The 21,572-nt window shown below is 34.4% G+C and overlaps 1 protein-coding gene across 1 annotated transcript in view; it reads left to right on the forward strand.

Moving 5' to 3' along the window:
* Positions 1-21,572, forward strand: part of igl (igloo) — a 726,182-nt gene that overhangs the window by 346,195 nt on the left and 358,415 nt on the right. The window contains exon 2 of the mRNA XM_069822498.1: positions 15,025-15,174. Within this exon, the coding sequence (XP_069678599.1) occupies positions 15,025-15,174 (150 nt within the window). The remainder of the gene's footprint in view (positions 1-15,024; positions 15,175-21,572) is intronic.

Below are 21,572 nucleotides of genomic sequence, written 5' to 3' on the forward strand. Positions count from 1 at the left end.
GAAGCGAGGGCAAGGAGAACAATGTGAGAAGTCACCGCTGTGGAGGAACGGTTAGATGTGTGTCCGTGAAACGAGCGGGCCCTGGTTCAAATCCCGGTAGAGACAAGTTACCTGTTTGGAGTTCTTCCGGGGTTCTCTGAACCCATTAAGTTGATACAGCGTCATAAAATAAACCAAATAAAAATATGAGAATAAAATTTAAAATTTAAATTATGGTTTATTTAACGACATTCGTAACTGCCGAGATTACATCAGCGTCGCCGTTGTGCTGAAATTTTGTCGCCCAGAAGTTCTTTTACATGCCAGTAAAATCTACTGACATGAGCCTGTCGTATTTAAGCACACCTAAATGGCATCGACCTGGGCTGGGATCGAACCCGCAACCTCGGGCACAGTAGGCCAGCGCTATACCGACTGCACGACCCATGCCGACAATATCTGAAGAAGAGGAATATATGAGAACAAGGAGAGGACAAGGAGTTCAAGGGGAAGATAAAGAGAACGAGGGGAATACGATAGAACAAATGGAACGTGTGGAAAACAAGTGAAAGAAAAGAACACAGGGGACAAAGGTAACATGATAAGAACTAGGGGAATGTAAGGAGAACAGAGGAAGGACAAAGAGAACAAAAAATAAGACAGGGCAAAGGAATGTAAGAAAAACAAGGGGAACGTAGAGGGAACAAGGGTGGGACATGGAGAACATGATGAAGAGAAGAAGAATAAGGGAATACAAAGGGAACATAGTAGTAGTAGTAGTGGTAGTGGTAGTGGTAGTGGTAGTAGTAGTAGTAGTAGTAGTAGTAGTAGTAGTAGTAGTAGTAGTAGGTTTATTTTGCCTGGCAGAGTTAAGGCCATGAGGCCTTCTCTTCCACTCAACCAGGTTTCAATAATATACATGAGATACAAAATTTGATTACAAAACAACACAAAAGAAAATACTTTAGAAATTACATAAAATATAGTAGGAAATTACAATAGACAAGATCAGTTACATAATATAAATTACAAATAGTCAAGATCAGTTACATAACATAAGGGAAATACACACACACACACACACACACAAACACACAATTTATAAGACCTAAAATGCCCGAGATAAATTGGACGATTAATTTACTTGAGATATATTATTCAGTTAATTTACTAATTGGAGAATACATATGAGTGACAAGACATAAAATGTTGATTAGCGAAGTCCTACTAAATGGCATACAAACACAAATGATTAAGTAATATATGAAGATAATAAAAAATGAAAAGAGAAAAAAAAGAACAAGAAGAGAGAGGAGAAAAAAATACCTTGGTCATTTAAGACTATTTAGAAACTACCGCAAGAGTCTAGTTCTGTTCATTAAAGACATTTCTAAGTAGAGTGTGCTTAAAAGATTTTAGACTCCGACTGCTCCTGATTTCCTGTGACAAGGAATTCCAGGAACGAGCTGTGTGTATTGTGAAGGAAGCAGAGTAGAGAATGTTTGATGGAATGGAATTGATAGAACAAGGTTATGCTGTGAACGTGTATCACGGTTGTGGTGGGATGCTAAAAGTGTGAAGCGAGGAACTACGTAAGTAGGTGTGGAATTATTTAGAATGTGATACAGCAAACAGAGTGGAGAACAATGTGAACACAAGGTGAACAAAATATATATATATATATATATATATAAGGAGAGGAATATATTAGGACAAGGAAGTGAAGAAGAGACGGAGAAGAAGAACAAAGGGGAAATAAGAACAGTGGTACCACAAGGAGAATAAGGAGAACACAGAGTAGGGGAATACAAGGAGAAAAAGAGGTAATCAAAGAAGACAAGAAGAATAGAAGGATAAGAAAGGAAACGTGGAGTATAAAAGAAATACAGAGCAATGGGGATAATTAATCAGATATTCAAAACAACCTTAGTACAAAAACACACGCGCACCAGAATTTATAAAACATTGGCCAGATCTATACTCTGTTTTGGTAGTGAAGCTTGGACGATTCGTAATATTGATTCACAAAGATTAACGGCGGCAGAAATGAGATTTATGCGTCCTACAGCGGGATACACGAGAATGGATCACTTTAGAAATTTTGACATTATGAAAGAACTGCAGATTGAACCGATTACAGAATACCTACAGAAATACAGACAAAACTGGAGATCACATGTCATCAGAATGCCTCGTTCTAGAATTCCACGCCAATTTTTAAATTACCATCCTGTGGGCAAGAGATCGATTATGCGTACTGTTCAAAACATACAGAGGTGAGCCTTCCTGGAGAGAAATAAAAAATAGGTTGCAGCCGCCAAATTACTCTTCAAGGAACGACCACTCATATACATTGAGGGAAAGAAGGCAGAGGATGGATACTGGAAATTTTCTTTTCTCAATCGTACTATCAGGAAGTGTGTTGTGTCAGTGAAGTGTGTTGTGTCAGTGAAACGTGTTCCTGTCAGTGAAGTTTTATAGTTTATAGTGACAGTGTAAAATATTTGAACAGTGAAATGTTTTTGAAGTGTTAGTGAAATCAGGATAGAATCAGTGAAATGTGTCGTAGTTCCAGTGCAGTGAGTGAGTTGACAGCGAAATGAGTGTAATGTTTAAAGGTACTTGTGCAGATATGAACATATCATACTCCTGGGTTTTAGTTCGAACTTAGGGTTAAGATACAAATTAGATTTATTTTAAACTAGCCGTACCCGTGCGCTCCGCTGCACCCGTTACAAATAAATATAAAGTAATTACATAATTAAAATAGGATATTTGATCCAGGGAACATTCGTGTTTGATAGAAGGATAAATCGTTTAATATGTTACTTAATTTAAATTGCATCCAAATGTTTAAAATGCGATCATTTAGGTCCAGAGACCACTCATTGGTGCAATGACAATTCCTTTATCATGTTTCTAATTTTTATTACATGCAACCATAGTTTAATGAACATTGACATCATTTAGATTTAATGTGTAAACTTTATTTTACTTGTTATAGGTTTCCATTGAATTATGAATAACTTAATTTTAACCCTTTTTTTCTACGTATTCAGTAAATGGCGTTTGGCTCACTATGGTTCTGAACCCTTCAAATAAATTATATTATATAATATTACGTATTATATTATATTATATTATATTATATTATATTATATTATATTATATTATATTATATTATATTATATTATATTATATTATATTATATTATATTATATTATATTATATTATATTATATTATATTACATTACATTATATTACATCAGAAGTTACTGTAATAACATTATAGCATTATGTCCATATAGAGAAACTACACTTTTCAATGGTGAAATAATAATTAATTATAAAAATCGGTTAATTTAGCTTTCGATATTACTCCATACAAACACAGAAACATTATCTGTAGGCTATCTTTCATAGCTTTCGATTGTTGCTGTCCAAGGCCCCTTGTAGACGAAGTCATTTGTTTTTTATTTCATTATACGACCTTAGATGGCAGTTATTTTAATTTGAAACTCATTTATCTCATTAAATATCAGTCCTATCAAAATTTTTCAAATAATAAAACTTATCGCAAATTATATTTAAAGAAACTTTTGTTCTGCAACATTTTTCATAAAAATCAATAATAAGCGAGATATTTCGATTTATTTAATTCAGGCCCCCTTATAATCCCCCTTTTAAATAATGTATTTTGAATGCCATATAGCCTAAAATCTAAGTTACAACGAACTTAATTTATATTCCAATTTTCATCGAAATCCGATCATCCATTATCGCGTGAAAAGGTAACAAACATACAGACAGACAGACATACAAACAAAAATTAAAAAAAAAAGGGATTTTCGGTTTCAGTGTGGTTAATTATATGTGTTAGGACCAATTATTTTTGGAAAATCGAAAATTACCAGAAAAATTTCGGCTACAGATTTATTATTAATATAGATGTTATTTTAACTTAGGATGTTCCCTGTTATTATTATTACTTACTTACTTACAAATGCCTTTTAAGGAACCCGAAGGTTCATTGCCGCCCTCACATAAGCCCGCCAGCGGTCCCTATCCTGTGCAAGTTTAATCCAGTCTCTATCATCATACCCCACCTCCCTCAAATCCATTTTAATATTATCCTCCCATCTACGTCTCGGCCTCCCTAAAGGTCTTTTTCCCTCCGGTCTCCCAACTAACACTCTATATGCATTTCTGGATTCGCCCATACGTGCTACATGCCCTGCCCATCTCAAACGTCTGGATTTAATGTTCCTAATTATATTAGGTGAAGAAAACAATGCGTGCAGTTCTGTGTTGTGTAACTTTCTCCATTCTCCTGTAACTTCATCCCGCTTAGCCCCAAATATTTTCCTAAGCACCTTATTCTCAAACACCCTGAACCTATGTTCCTCTCTCAGAGTGAGAGTCCAAGTTTCACAACCATACAGAAGAACCGGTAATATAACTGTTTTATAAATTCTAACTTTCAGATTTTTGGACAGCAGACTGGATGATAAGAGCTTCTCAACCGAATAATAACACGCATTTCCCATATTTATTCTGCGTTTAATTTCCTCCAGAGTGTCATTTATATTTGTTACTGTTGCTCCAAGATATTTGAATTTTTCCACCTCTTCGAAGGATAAATCTCCAATTTTTATATTTCCATTTCGTACAATATTCTGGTCACGAGACATAATCATATACTTTGTCTTTTCGGGATTTACTTCCAAACCGATCGCTCTACTTGCTTCAAGTAAAATTTCCGTGTTTTCCCTAATCGTTTGTGTATTTTCTCCTAATATATTCACGTCATCCGCATAGACAAGAAGCTGATGTAACCCGTTGAATTCCAAACCCTGCCTGTTATCCTGAACTTTCCTAATGGCATATTATAGCGCGAAGTTAAAAAGTAAAGGTGATAGTGCATCTCCCTGCTTTAGCCCGCAGTGAATTGGAAAAGCATCAGATAGAAACTGACCTATACGGACTCTGCTGTATGTTTCACTGAGACACATTTTAATTAATCGAACTAGTTTCTTGGGAATACCAAATTCAATAAGAATGTCATATAATACTTCTCTCTTAACCGAGTCATATGCCTTTTTGAAATCTATGAATAACTGATGTACTGTACCCTTATGCTCCCATTTTTTTTCCATTATCTGTCGAATACAAAAAATCTGATCAATAGTCGATCTATTACGCCGAAAACCGCACTGTTGATCCCCTATAATTTCATCTACGTACGGAGTTAATCTTCTCAAAAGAATATTGGACAAAATTTTGTACGACGTCAACAAAAGTGATATTCCTCGAAAGTTACCACAGTTGGTTTTGTCCCCCTTTTTAAAAATAGGTACAATTATGGACTCCTTCCATTGTTCTGGTACAATTTCCTTTTCCCAAATAGCAAGTACAAGTTTTTTATTATTATTATTATTATTATTATTATTATTATTATTATTATTATTATTATTATTATTATTATTATTATTATTATTATTATTATTAATTATCCTTAGTATTAATTATTAGTATTATTATTAATTGTATTTTTAATTAATAAGTTTATTATTGTCATTATTGAGTGTAATTAGTTACCACTGCCACCGAGTATATACCCATTGCAGTGTGAATACATACATACATACATACATACATACATCCTTGGGCAGACCGTTCAAGCGTTGCCAAGAGACCGTAACGGGCCACTAGGCCCAATACATGCAAGGAGGGGGAAAAAAAACAAGCAGAATGTGAGAAAACAAATGGGAGAAGAAGAATAGAAAGAGGACAAGAAGAATACAAAGTGAAGAAAGAGAACATATGGAGAATTAAGGGAATACAAGGAGAACAAAGGGACTGGTTACATTTCTATGTGACGGTGAATTCTGAATTACTCCCCGATAACAAATGAAAAGGAAGATTTTTTCAGTTAGTAACGATGGAAAAGTTGTGTTTTGATAGTAATTGTCTCAATGCTGTAATAATATATTTGGGTATGTTACTTCATTTTTGCATGGACTACTGTTAACCTAGATTCCTTCCACCGTTGGCTCTAAAGCTAGCATAAGCTCTCTCACTACGAGGGAGTTCTTCCGTCCAACGAATTATTTTGTTTGGGAGAAGCGAACTGGGTCGCCTCCTTGCACATTGCTACGTCTTGTTCCAACTCACTACATTTCCTGAGGATTAGGCTATCTAAGGATTCCTCCACTGTTTACCGACTATACCCTATTTAAACTTAAACACTTTGTACTGACAATGATGTTATCATTATCTTTATAATTAAAGTTGAATTAATAACTAGATTTAGTAAAGAAATTCTCACAAACTGAAGCAAAATATTAGTGTCATTTGTCAGGACTTCATCGCCCTTTAAAATCCGTCGTCCGTTTCCGGGTTTGAACCAAGAACCTCGTATCGAAATACTAGCATGGTGTTAGCTAAACTACAGTCAACGACTCACGCTCAAAATACAAAGATTTACTTATATTTTTCATTCATTTGAAACTGCTGCATTGTAGATTGGCTGCTTCATAAATGTTTCATGATTTCAAGTTCTTTTCGTTACCGTAGAAGTGGGTAAAGTTAATCAGTGGGTGTAAAATCGATCATTTGCGATTTTTATTGAAAATTATATATTTTCTGAGTTACTTCTTAAAATTTTGTTTTGCTAACTTCATTGTTTTACATTGCAAATGTAAGCGAGAGGGACAACAAAAAGCCTGCGAATGCCAACAATGGGAACACTGTGTAATTACCGTTGAAGTGAAAATTGTTATTTTCAACTTTTTCTCTTAAATGAAAAACAAAGTCTTACAAACTCTAAATTATCGTCAGCAGTGAAAGGAGACAGGAAGTATACGCAAGTAATTTTCGTTGAGATTGTATCCTGAAATAATAGTTATGCAGTTCGTAAATGTTAGTATTGAAACTTACTATTTTAAGAAAACTTGTACCTTTGTAGGGTTAAGTCGATCATGCCATCGACCTACTCGAAACAGATAGGTCCAGCAGGAAGAATAAATTATTCGCCGAAATACCTCCAACGAGCACTTATAAATATAAAAGTGTCATAGTATAGCTTATATTGATGGGATAGTGGGGAAAGAGGAAGACGAAATTATGGTGAATTTCTTGCGTAAGAGAAGCACTGCCAAAGGAACATATTTTGTACACCCCTCTGTACCTGACTATGGGAACAACGTAGTTTCTAAAGTGACATGAGGAGGGGAAGATTTCAAATAACATCTGATATAAACCTAAGCAATGTTGAATTGCATTTTAGATTATAATTGAAGAGTGGTATTTCAATGTAAATTTTGAATTCTTAAATCTTTGTTTGTTGGTATGTGAAGTATTAAAATGTGTTTTTATGTTTTATAAGTTGGCAATCATAGTCACGATTGTACAGTGGAGACCTATAGGCCTAATTGTATCGAATAGTATGATCACAGTAACAAAAGATACACTATATAATGCTATAGGCATATGTTGAAGATTATTATTGTTTTTACACCCCTTATAACAAATAAAATATATGTAATACACTTAATTTGTTTTTTTTTTTTAACATAAACGGTGATCGACTTTACTCCGCAATATTTAAAATCGATCTTAAACTAAAAATTCAATGGTGATCGACTTTACCCTATTTAAGCAGGTAACTTCGATCACAAGTCAATTAAAAAAAACAGTTTTTTATAGATTGTAATTCAATTCATGTAACGTGTCTTCATAAGTGAAGGATATGACGACAAAATGCTATTTTCTGAGGAACTTCGCTCCATTACATAACCTCAATATCATTAAAAAATTGCAAAATTTTGATCGACTTTACCCTCTTCTACGGTAACAATTCTTTATACAGAATGATTCACGAGGATTTACCGTCACTTACGCAGCTTATTTCCGAAGACATTGTGAGCAGAAAATGTTGCATAAACATTTGTCCTAATCTCGATATTTTCAAAGTTACACTAATTTGAAGTTGTTAGTAAAATACCTTTTTTGTAGTTTTAAGGGTAATAGAATAGGCTATTACAAAATAAGAATGAACTATTCAGAAGTATCATTTCTTTAATTGGCTAGTTTTCTGAAGCTAAAAGTGTGTTGTCAGTTGTTTTATACAGATTTTGTTTTTCAATATTTAATTAAAAATTACATTATTCGTAAGCAATTATCACAAAAATTGTTACAAATCATACGACTTTAGTAACTTGGTTCTTTACAGTTCAATTATGCATCCTAATGTACAGTCTTAAAGAATTTACAAGAGCGGCATGATTTGTAACAAATTGTTGTGATATATCGTAAGAAAAATGTAATTTTGTAAGTTAAAAATCGAAAAAAAAAAATCTATACGAAGCAACTATGGAATTCACAACACATTTTTAGCTTCAAAATACTAGCTAATTAGATAAATGATACTGCTGAATATCTGTGTTTATCTGTAATATTTTTTACCCTTAAAACTAAAAAAAAGGTATTTTACAAACAATTTCAAATTAGTGTAACTCTGAAAATATTAAGATTAGAGCACATGTATATGTAAATTTTTTTGCTCAGAATGTCTTCGGAAATAAGTTCCGTAATTGATGATAAATTCTCGTGAATCACCCTGTATAAAAGAATAAAATTTACAGTTCATGCCAGAAAAAATATTTATATGTTCAACTCATAAAGTTACGATTTATAAACACACTTATTATGAATAAAATAGAGAAGTAAGCAGAAAAAACTATAAAAATTGTACAAGATGCCAGGAAAACCAATTTTCCCTAAAGAAATTGCACCCCCAATTTAAAAATATAATTAGGACTTGGTAGCAAACAACGTTTTTGAACGATTCATTTGTATTCTGAGTTCTTCCTCCCAAACGTTTTCTTTGTAGTAAATCAGGATGGGGAAGATCTTGAAACACAGTCTTTATGAATCATCAATTTTACTACAAAACAATACAAATCCTTCTAAGACAATTAGTTCCTGAGATAATAATTTTTTTGTGAAAAGTGGTAATTTTTTTCTCTAAAACATAAATACACTAATATTTTTAAAAGTATATTTAAAATAGTAAATACTGGAATATTTTAATTGACTAAACACCAAATTAATCAGAATGAAGTATACTTTCATAAAGTCAAAAAATAGATATATATATCAATTTTTTCATTCTGGTTCTTGATGACTCCCCTTAATCTTGCTATCATAAATTCCACCTCGTAGTTTGATACAGCGTCGTTAACCCTTAAATTGGCAATGTATACTATAGGATACAACAGGTTGATAGGCTATATGCTATAATTTTAATAGAACAATAGAAAAAAAATTGGTACGAAAATTAAAATTTCACAATACAAATGATATAATTTGAATATAAATGTAACATGTATTGTTGTTAAGATATAAGTAATACATGAATATTCTCTGTATATATAAAAAAAAAACTATTCCCCGAAATTAAAAATATGAGTTTAAACAATAAATTTTACAAATTTGAACAATACAGTATATAAAACTAAATACAAATACAAATATTTACATAATTGCCTCTGTGGTCTGTCGGTCAGCATGCTGGCTTGCAGATCCGGAGGTCCCGGGTTCGATTCCCGGGCTTGGCTCTCGGTGAATTTTTCTTGAAGAAGAAAAATTCCCTGGGTGTCTAGAGTCTGGAAATTTGTATGAATGTGATTGTGAGCGTTGTGAGCGTGCCGGGTTAATATTAATTAACCAATCATCACAAATATAAAAATACATCAGGACTGTCGCTGGGCAGTAACCTGAACACACGTTTCAGCGTCACATTGTTGACAAGTAACTCAATCTGTTAGCACAACCATACAGCATCTAATAGATGCTATAGAGTTACCAACAACGAAAAAAAAAAATTTACATATTTCAATATTTACATTTCAAATATTTTACATCATGTTCGATCCTTAATTGCAACTGGTTTTAAGAAAAAAGTCTTGGATAGTAGAAGAGGAAGTTTTTTGCCTTGCTACTAATGGCTCCTCTAGACGTATTGACATCATAGCTTATTCCCAGACTACCAAGAAAGGATATATAATTGATCCTACCATAAGGATTGAAACGGGAAGTAGCCAGCCGGAGGATGTCAGTAAAGAAAAGATCAACATTTATCTGCCAACAGTTGATTACTTTAAAGCAAAATACCAGCTTGAAGACATTGAGGTGATTGGTCTTCTTATTGGAGCTCGTGGTGTGATTTCCAAGTTCTTTGAAAGCTTCAGGAAGACTTTTGAACTACCACAGACACTTACTGCTGGCATCATAACTTCAGTTTTGAAACGCTCTTGCCAAATTCTGAGTCATCATATTAGCTCTGTTTAATTTTTTTTTATTCACTTTCTATTCATATATGTTTATTTTAATTTTCTTTCTACAAAATTTATGTAAACATTTAATATTATAAAATTCATGTAGGAGAGTATACTGAGTCCTTCAGGGCTACCTCCAATGGAGGCAGTTATTACCTTATCTAATATTGTACGGCATATAAAATATGGACATTGCGATAGTTGTTTTCTTTACGGTCCGACACGGTTTGATAAACTAGTGTGAGAAATAAAGTTTTGCCAATTTAAGGGTTAAGTAGTTTGATGCAACGTAATTTAGTAGCCAGTTAATACGGAATTTCTGTACATCCCTAACACTTCCAGAGTTCAATCGCGTGTAAATAAACCCCTTTACCGTCATTTGAAGTATTGATCTCTTGATGCGTGCTTCATTCAATTTTTAGATTGTCCTGCAAGTGTCACCCCAAATGTGACAACGTACGTGATGTAAATGTTTACATGAGAACTCCTCAGCATTGTTTAATAGCCAGTCAGGGCAAAGTTATCTGCTATATCGATCTGAGGACGGATTCATTAATCACAAACCGACGTCCTTGTTGCAAGTCCACGCACCTGTGTCTAGACAGAACGGCGAGCATCTGTCCCTGACGCCCTCGTCCTGCTCGCAAATTGCTTTAAATATTTGTCCATCTGTTCGTTTTCGTACTGCGTTGGAAAAGAAAAAATATCCATAATCCCGGCTTGAATTATCCAGCTATCTGCTCCAGATGATGGATCGGGTATTTTCGACCCCGCTATCAGTTTCAATCGCAAGGTGTTTCTCCCGTCCATAATTTCACCTCAAAATCCACTCTCGTTTGTTTCCGTTGCTATAAATTTAAACAAAAGAAATGACATATTTTTCTAAGCCTGCAAATAGCATGTCTGTGAAAGATTTCATCATTATAAACAAGTAAAAAATGTAAGTGAATGACATTTGAAAATACTGTAATATTAATTGTCACTCACAAATGAAGTGAGGACTGTGGTACATACATACATACATACATACATACATACATACATACATACATACATACATACATACATACATACATACAGTCGTACTGGGTAGCGTAGTCGGTATAGCGCTGGCTTTTTGTGCTTGAGGTTGCGGGTTCGATCCCGGCCTAGGCCGATGGTATTTAAATGCGAAAGGCTCATGTCAGTAGATTTACTGGCATGTAAAAGAACTCCTGCGAGACAAAATTCCGACACACCGGCGACGCTGATATAACCTATGCAGTTGCGAGCGTCGTTAAATAAAAATCATTTAAAAATACATACATACATACATACATACATACATACATACATACATACATACATACACACACATACATACATACATACATACATACATACATACATACATACATACATACATACATACATACATACATACAAACACACACACCAAGGGCGCTTGCCTGCCGATCCGGAGTTCATTCATTCATTCATTCATTCATTCATTCATTCATTCATTCATTATATAGATCTTACATGAGCAATGGAGCTTTAAGATGTGGAACAAGTCAGAATTTTACAATATTACAATTACAATTTTTACCAATTTTTACAGTTTTACAATTTAGTAATTTTCTACAATTTGTTCAATTTTGTGCAATTTTTTACAATATTTTGGCGAGATGTAGTGAGATGAGGTGAGGTCCGAGGATTCGCCAAAATATTACCCGCCATTTGCCTTATGGTTAGGGAAAACCTCGGAAAAACCCAACCAGGTAATCAAATCAAAGGGTTTGACGCCGAGGACTCGCCATAGACCATCCGGCTTCAGTCCCCGGCTCGGGTGCGGGTTCAATTCTCACTTGGGCGATTACCTGGTTGGGTTTTTTCCGAGGTTTCCCCCAACTATAAGACAAATGTCAGGTAATCTATGGCGAATCTTCGGCCTCATCTCGCTATCATCAATTCCATCGACGGTAAATAACCCCGTAGTTGATACAGCGTCGTTAAATAACCAAGTAAAATAAAAAAAAATACATACACCACATCACATATAGTGAAAGCATTTCAAAACTTGCAAGTATAAATAATTAATTATTTAAAAAGAATTGAAGTTTTGAAATGAAAGCCCTATATATACAGTACATACAATCTCACGTCTCGAATCGGTGTGTCTTACGTACAATGCGTGAGACTTGGCAGGTCTGGTATTGTGAGCCAAACAATCGACAAACGGAACGGCTAAGAAGCGTTCAGTTTTACATTAAGCGGAATGGATACGATCTTGTACAAAATGTGAATTGAAAAGAAGAAAATATAATTCTGAATATATATTTATATTTTTCCCCTTTGGATTTTCTTTAATCGCCTCATTTATAAGTTTATTCTACGTAATACAAACAATTTCGAATAACATCGTCTGATGATTCTTGAAGTGCATCGCCATTTTATTTTTGATTTCAAATAAAAACCCATTAAGTTTTACTAAAAAAATATTATGGTTAATGTTAATAATTATTCCGTAATAAATTGAATTGTAGATACTGAATGTGAACACAATCCATTAAATAAATAATTTATGAAAAATTTCTGCACACAAACCGACGCTATATCGAAAATCAAGAAAAAAAAAAAAAAAAAAGAAAGAAATGTCCTAATGACCTGAAAATGTAACAATTACAGTAATGCCACAGTCGAGTATATACAGTCACGAAGCTCAATACGTAGTAAATATGCGTCCATAGATAGTTGCTAACCACTAGGATCGCTAACATCGCCTCATTGCAGACAATGCGAAATAGTACCGGCACAGTCTATTGTTCCTAGCACCCTCACAACTCAAGCTTCGTGACTGTATATACTAGACCAGTGATGTCAACTGATGCCCATAGGAGCAAGCGCGCGCTTTAGAGCCCAGGAGAGCCTGGGCGCTTTACAGCGGAAAGGAAAGAGACAGACGAAAGAGGTGGTATATGCCGCTTGGTCGAGCTATATTCAGGGATGGCCAGCACTGATTCAATAGATAAAGGGAAGAGAACTTATTAAAACTGTATCCATGGTAATTTTTATATTTGTCTGAGAAGTATAAGTGCATTATAAGAATATAAGTTTTAATTTTAATGTTCATTTTTCACAAGTTTGCTTTTTTATTCAAAAGGAATATTTTCTCAACTTTTTTACAGAAAAGTGAAATTTTCAGATATGTTTGTTTAGTAGCCTTACAGGTTCTAAAACAATGTTTTTGTAAATCTAATATATCGTAAATACATATTACTGAAGAGAGTGTATTAAAATGTTTGAAAATATTCGCATGGAAAATGTTTGTTAGGAAATGAATTAACAAAGCAAATACTGTTACATCACAAACAAAAGATATGTGCCCATGTGTTGGTAAAACGTCAGCTCTATAGCTTCAGCAGATTTCGAGATAATTTAATATTCTGATACCAGAAAGTTGCGCACCAATATCACCTAAAAGCATAATGCGATAAGAGTTTTATTATGTAATATTAGTTACAGTTAAAACACATACCTAGACAACTTTGCTTTGTACTATAATATTGTTTTAAATACTTTTATGCTCGACCATGCCGAAATGTAGTAATTATACACCTGGTAGCAGTCCTTTAATGCATGTCATTAAAGTACACCTACTCATTAAAGTTCAGGTGTTTCCAGCCAATGACAACTCAGCTTACAGGTGTTCAGCCAATAACGAGTCAGCTTTGTACCGTTATAAAACCGCAAGTATCGATTATTTTCGGTTATGCAATCGAAAGAGAATTAGCGAAAAGTCACGGAGGCTGGAAATCTAATACTGTCCCAGAAGGTTATGTTCTGTTACTATAATAATTAGCGTTAATTGTAAATAATATTCAAATAAATTCAATTTGTCATCTCGTTTTTCAATGTCGAATTCAATAAACAAAGTTATACCAAGTTTAACGGGACTACGTCAAGGTCAATGACATTATTGTTCCTTGGAAAAAATCAATACTTTCGCGTCGTTTCATAAACGTACATACTCGCTTCTTAATTACTATCATTATAGGCTTGTTGCTTAATGTACTATTATAAGGCTAAAGATACCATCAATATCAATTTCAACTTATCATGTCATATTCAGTGTCTTTCTTTGGGATAACACTTTCTTTATTAAAGATGTGTTTAATTCACTTAGTACAGTATAGTTGTAGTTATTATGGAATTTGTGTGAATATTCCTTCTTTACTCTTTATTATGTTATTAACGTTTAAAACACAACTGCAATATTAGGCTAAGAAATAGGTGTTAGTACTTTTGTTTTACAGACAATATAGAAAATATCAAACAGAAAGAAGCCATATAAAAATAACGACATAAAATTTCACGTTCCGTTTGAAGTTTGTGCACCACTGTTTTCTTAATCCAACAGGCTGCTTATTCCTCCTAGCATACCTAGCGCTTAATGCCCGCGCATGACGTCAAGGTCAGAAAAATGCGCTTGCTTTGACATCACTGGTCTAGTATATACAGTCACGAAGCCCAATACCTAATAAATATGCATCCATAGATAGTTGCTAACCACTAGGATCGCTAATATCGCCTCATTGCAGACAATGCGAAATAGTACCGGCACAGTCTATTGTTCCTAGTACCCTCACAACTCAAGCTTCGTGACTGTATCACTGTGGTAATACTGAAAGTTGTTGATGACGATTGGTTTTGTTCTTTGTTGCAGACATCGATCTAGACGACCCAGAAACCGAGAAGGCAGCCACAAAAATCCAGGCTGTATTCCGGGGCCATCGTTCGCGGCAGACTATGAAGAGTGGAGACGCTAAGGAGACAGTGCAAGATCTGGAAGCAGAGTTCAACCCCAACGATCAAGGTAGGCCATGACATTCTGAACTGCAGCCAAACGGCCTTGTGAACCGCAACATTTCGATAATCTATGCTCAAGGGTTACTGCCATTACAGGTCATATATGAACCATTTCAGTGATGTAATGAGGGCTTGGAAATGTCAACCCAAGCCATATTACAATATGTAATATAAATCGTGAATGGAATTTTTTAGGATGTTCATATGAAGGCTAAATACCATACTGAATTGCGCATTATAGATCTATTTCATTTTTCAGCGGGGAAAAAAAAAAGACAGTCGAGGCTTGGTGGCAACAATGAAAATTTTAAAATAATCAAGTTTGTAGGTTCATTGCGTTAAATAAAAATTTGTATTGAAGACTGCAAAAAGGTCTTGAATAACATAATCTATTAATCGCATTATTCTTATTTAAATATATGAAACCGCTCTAAATACGTAACATAATTACAGTTTTACTGCTTTACTCCGACTAAAAATTAAATGGATATTTCATTTGTTTCAATTATCAACTGACGTGTAAAATATGACAAGAAAATCAGAGAGAAAATGACATTATCTTTGTTCATCTGGAAACAGTTGAACTACAAACAAAACAACAGAAGTACAGAACTCGCTTTTTCTCAACGTAGCAAAGAACTTTTACACAGAGAAAATTGAGAATGAGGAACATTTAAAGAACCGTACCATTGAAGCCTGTGATAAAGTCACCCCGGAAATGCTATAAAACGTTCTCTCCATATTCTCAATTTTCTCTCCATATAGCCTACCAAGCTCATTATGTAACCCCAAAAAAATCAAGGGGTGTTAAATCTGGAGACCATACCGGCCATTCTACTATCCACGCCGACCAATCCAATGTCCAGGGAACTATTCGTCCAGTCTGCTGCAACATTTCTGTAGCTTAACCCACTAGAATGAATAATGATATCAATTCTTTCCTCTTTCGATAATGTCTTCACGAAAATCAAGAAATTTGTTATAGGAAAGCTTCAAATAATCACAACAATGCATTGAAACTGTCACAGGTTAGCCAAACAGTAAAACAGGAAAAGTTAATTACCAGAATTGCATAAAAATACCTTTTCCAAAGCCTCCTTAGTACCGTACCGTGTTACAAAATATCTGTAGAGCATTAACTAATGTTTGTGTCATTATTGCAGTTATCTTTAAATAACTTGAAAACGATTAGAGATATCTCAAAACAGATGCACCATTGATTTTTTTTTTTCAGAAAATTTCACATGATTTTGAGCATTTACATGACCCCGTTTCCATTTAAAATTTCAAAATTGCATCCAAAATGGTGATTTTTAGGTAGCTGAGTGCTAGAATCGAATGTGTCACTGGTAGAGCATTTGGTCTTACAAATACTGGCAACAACTGTACTAATCGAAAATCAAGCCTATGGAAGATATTTATATGGTTCCAGACTTTTGATTCACCCTGTATTTTGTTTTCTTTATAGTATATTCATTTTCAAACCACATAATACATATTCTTCTATCAGTTTTCTGGTAATGAATTCTAAATCGTCATACCCTTGTGTAATTAATAATTGATCGTCTGCAAATAGAAAATATACAGGGTGATGCAGAAGGAAAGGGTCATACGTTTAGAGGTGATAGGATAGGCGATTGTAAAGGAAAACATTGTATAAACATATGTGTCTTATTCTCAACGGTCTTGGAGAGAAGTCAAAACCATGACCAATGGGATAGCAGCTGATAGTATATTAAGAATCGTCCTGTATGTTGTGTTTGATTGTCCATTTCTCTTTACACAATATGTTTAAAAAAATACCACCGTGAGTCTCGATGCACTTTACACCTAGTGTAGCCAGACGCCATGCTGTTAATTTCAGTCAGTTTGGACATTCCTTAATGTGATCACATGCATTTGAAACGCATGCAAAAAATTTCCCCCTTGTTTCCACTTTGCTCTTGGAGACTTCGCTCTTTAGCCAACCCCACAAACAATAATGTAATGGTGTAAAGTCGGGTGACATCGGTGGCCAAAAAATGACACCACCGCGACCGAACCAACGCCCTGGATAAGTTTCATTAAGATACTGGATTACTGGCCGGCTAGAATGTGCAGGGGCCCCGTTCTGTTGCAAATACACATCAGCCAGTGTTGCCAAAGGAACACCTTCCAAGTATTCTAGTAACACATGCGTACATACAAATGACCAACATGAAAAAGCCAATAGTATAATCTAATGTCGTTTTGGTTGCGTCTCCATCAATGTGAGCAATTATGTTAAGGTAGAAAACCAGACTCATGCCTGTTATTTTCAAATAGCTGCTTCTCGGAAACCATTCGCAATAAGACATACGTTTATATATATATATTCTTCTAGAATCGTCAAGACTACTACTCCTCAGTGTAGTGGGTCATGTATATCCAATCTCATTCTTTCACGTTTTTATTTTGTTTTGAAAAGGTATTTTCAAAGTAGGACGCGAGGATATTTTTAAACCGACTATTGGAAAAGAGAGCTTACACTTAACTAGTAATGATAATGGAGTTAGGTTAGTCAACTTTGCCACATCAGAAAATTTAATTGTCAAAAGTACAACATTCCCCCATAAGGCTATACATAAATATACTTGGACTTCTCCAGATGGATTGACACATAACCAGATAGATCACATCTTGATAGATAAAAAAAGACATACTAGTATAGTAGACATTCGAACCTTCAGGGGGGCAGACTGTAATTCTGACCATTATTTGGTAATATTGGAGAATTAAGAGAAAGACCATCAGTAGCCAAGCGAGTAGAGCAACAAGTTAATATTAAAAGATTCAATATTCCGAAATTAAAGGACGAGGAAGCTAAGAAACATTATCAGGTCGAAATTTCAAATAGGTTTGCCGTATTAGCAAGTTCCGATGAAGTTGAGGAAGAATTAGATGTTAATAGCGTGTGGGAAAATATCTGAGATAATATCAAAATTGCAGCTGAACAGAGTATAGGTTATTATGAAACTAAGAAAATATTTGGGGCTAAGAGGGTTGAAGTTACAGGAGAATGGAGAAAGTTACACAACACAGAACTGCACGCATTGTATTCTTCACCTGACATAATTAGGAACATTAAGGGGAGAGGATGGTATTTTTGATGAAAAATGACTAAATTTTCAAAAGAAAAGTGTAGTTTTTAAAATACTCTATGATATGTGTGGATCGCCATTTTTAAACTTCCTGCAGTATGGATTTTTAAATCACTCGCCCACTTGTATTGTTGTTTCCGGTAAATTAAATTTTCAAAAAAAAATTTTTTTCTTTAAAATACCCTTTGATATGTGTGGAATGCATTGCATAACATTTTGTGGGTATTTGTGCCCTTATCGAATGTTGAGACGTCATTTTTAAACTTCCTGCGCTATGGATTTTTAAATCACACGCCCGCTTTTATCGGTTTCCAGAACTTCATTTTTTTTTTTTTTTTTGCTACATTGCCAGACAAAATGGATATAATTTCTGAACTATTAAAGATACATGCATGAAATTTAGAACACACATTCTTTAGACTATTAGGAAACTTTTCTCTGTAACATAATTTTGTTAATTGATTTCATTTAAAAAATACGTCCGTTTGTTTGCAAGAAAGGAAATCAGAAAACTGTTACTAAATTTTAATTGTTTATTTTACAAACGTAGGGACTAATATCAAAATTCTGTTACAGACAGTTTGTAGAACATACATTTTCAAATTCATTGCAAAAACTGTTTGAATCTATCTTTAAAAACAGTTTGGATATATCGGTTTTAGGACAATCCTGCATTGGGTATATTTTTTTCAAATTTTGCCCCGAAATAATTTTTTTTTTTTTCCAAAATATTTTTATTTGGTTGAGTTGCCACAGCTATGAGCGCTCTACATACAAAAAATTAATAATTTACACCAAATAGGAAAAAAAGTTTTAAAAAATACCATCCTCTCCCCTTAAATCCAGACGTTTGAGATGGGCATGGTATGTAGCACGTATGGGCGAATCCAGAAATGCATATAGAGTGTTAGTTGCGAGGCCGGAGGCCGGAGGCCGAGACGTAGATGGGAAGATAATATTAAAATAGATTTGAGGGAGTTGGGATATGATGATAGAGACTGGATTAATCTTGCTCAGGATAGGGACCAATGGCGGGCTTATGTGAGGGCGGCAATGAACCTCCGGGTTCCTTAAAAGCCAGTAAGTATTTTTGTCGAAAATGTCTTTAAAAGTGACGAATCTGTGAATTCTAATAATTCCTGAATTTTTGCTTTAATTAATACCAGAATATTAATGTAGGTATGTTTTTTTTATATATATAGAAGGAAGTTACTTTCACTCACAGAGCAATGTTCTATTAAAAGTGGGTAGTACAATGTATCCAGAGTTAGAAGGCAGTCTATGCCATGCCGTGTAATTGTGTAACTTGTACTCACGAATTTTTCTTACCCAGCTTCTCCTCTACCATTACACAAATTACTTGCCTTCGAAGCATGCGATACGTGTATTAGTATCATCAGACTATTTGAATGGCACTGCTACTACATCAGAACGCCATTTTGCTAAGTTTTTACGTATGAAAACTTTCTTAATAAGCTGTCGACACGGATAATTATGAAAATATTAAGTTATGAAGTTAGTAGCGTTCAATTTTCAAGATATCAATCAGCAAATTTCTTCGCAGTTACCGGACATAATTAAAGCGCTCGTGTTTTTCATGCCACTGTTAATTCCACATTAATTTTATTCATAAATCAGTCATAAAATTACTTCATTTTGTCGCTATAAATAAACTACGTAGCTATAAAATGTTTTCGCCCTTGTTAATGTATGAGAAATAACGATACGTTTCATCTCTTTATAAAAAAAGTGACATGGGAATCATGGAACCCCTATAATTGCGTGAAAGGTTTATGTTTATGTATGAGTATGGTTGGGATTGTAAGAATGTTTGTTATTTGAAATAAAATGTTGCTATTTCTTATCATTTATGTCTCCATACTCCACGCATTCGAATTTAACAAGGCGGAGCCTTCTCGTTAACTATTCCATGCGGCCTAGTCTCCAGACAACAATGCAATCGATAGTCGAAACGATTCACACATCATTATGACGCCAATGAGTTGGTTGAAATTGTAATGAATATGTCATTATAGAGAATTGGATTTATTTTTGAAATTAATACCACAGTTAAGTATGTAGAATTTTATTAAATTAACTATTTCCGTCTTTATACTCACCACATTTATTAATAACCTTCATTTTTGTACTAATAATAATTGTTGACTAAATTAAAATTAAGTTTAATATTTCTTTAAGCTTTCACACGTTAAAAAACGTTTCACATTAATCCTTTCCAAGTCATCTGATACCGAAATCACATATCTACGCTGTGTTCCAAAGTCATGGTGTGGTTTCAGAGGATTATATTTTTTGAATGAATAGAAATAGAAATGTAATATCGGTGCGAAATGAAAATAAAACTCTCCAAGTTTTTCGTCTGTAAGTTTGAGGCACTGAAGGAAACAAAAGACGGTAACAATCGAAGAAATGCAATAATTTCCATTGTTACAATTAATTATAGAAGATGAATGAATGGAAAAAGAAAAGTGGGATGTGTTTTTTGACTGGAAAATTTAACGTGAATTTCTTCGCGTATTTAACGAAGAACCAGCACACGAGAATAACATTCGTCGTTGGGATAGACAGTTAAAAGAGACTGGAAGCCTATTGGAGAAAAATCGTACTGAAAGACCATCGACAAATGATAATTATCCGAAAACAATATTTATTCAGAGTCAAAATAAATCAGTTCGTAAATGTGCCCTACAATTTGGACTCCCGAAAACAACAGTTCATAAACCTTTAAAGTAACGTCTTCATTTGACCCCTCATAAACTTCAATTGTTCATGCACTTCATCCAGATGATTCTCATAAAATGTTTAAGTTTGCTGTGGAATAACTTAATACTTCTATCAAGGCCAATAAAAGTTAATCCCACTTTCTCCGTACATTGGCTAAGTATTAATGGACCCTTCCTCAAAGACAGGTTGACGAATCGTCCCTGGAGGTCAGTGGTTCGGTGGTACAGGGAAGAGGCGGTGTTAGGTCAGTTTGGCGGGCAGTGTGCGAGGTCAGGGAGGGAGACCTGAATGAGTTAATTCATCATCGGGGTACAAGCGTGGGAACAACCAAGGCCGCGTGGGATTAGTTCTGCTTTGACGACACTGGGACAGAAGCGACTGGACTCGTCAGATGGTGTAATGAAACCTCCCCACATAATTCCTCAGTATAAATCGCTTTCTACATCATCAACAACATCATCATCATCATCATCATCATCTTCTTCTTCTTCTTCTTCATCGTCGTCGTAATTATATTCTTTTTCTGCAATTCACTCCGAAT

Source organism: Periplaneta americana, chromosome 3 (assembly GCF_040183065.1).
Source record: "Periplaneta americana isolate PAMFEO1 chromosome 3, P.americana_PAMFEO1_priV1, whole genome shotgun sequence".
Taxonomy (NCBI): Eukaryota; Metazoa; Arthropoda; class Insecta; order Blattodea; family Blattidae; genus Periplaneta; species Periplaneta americana.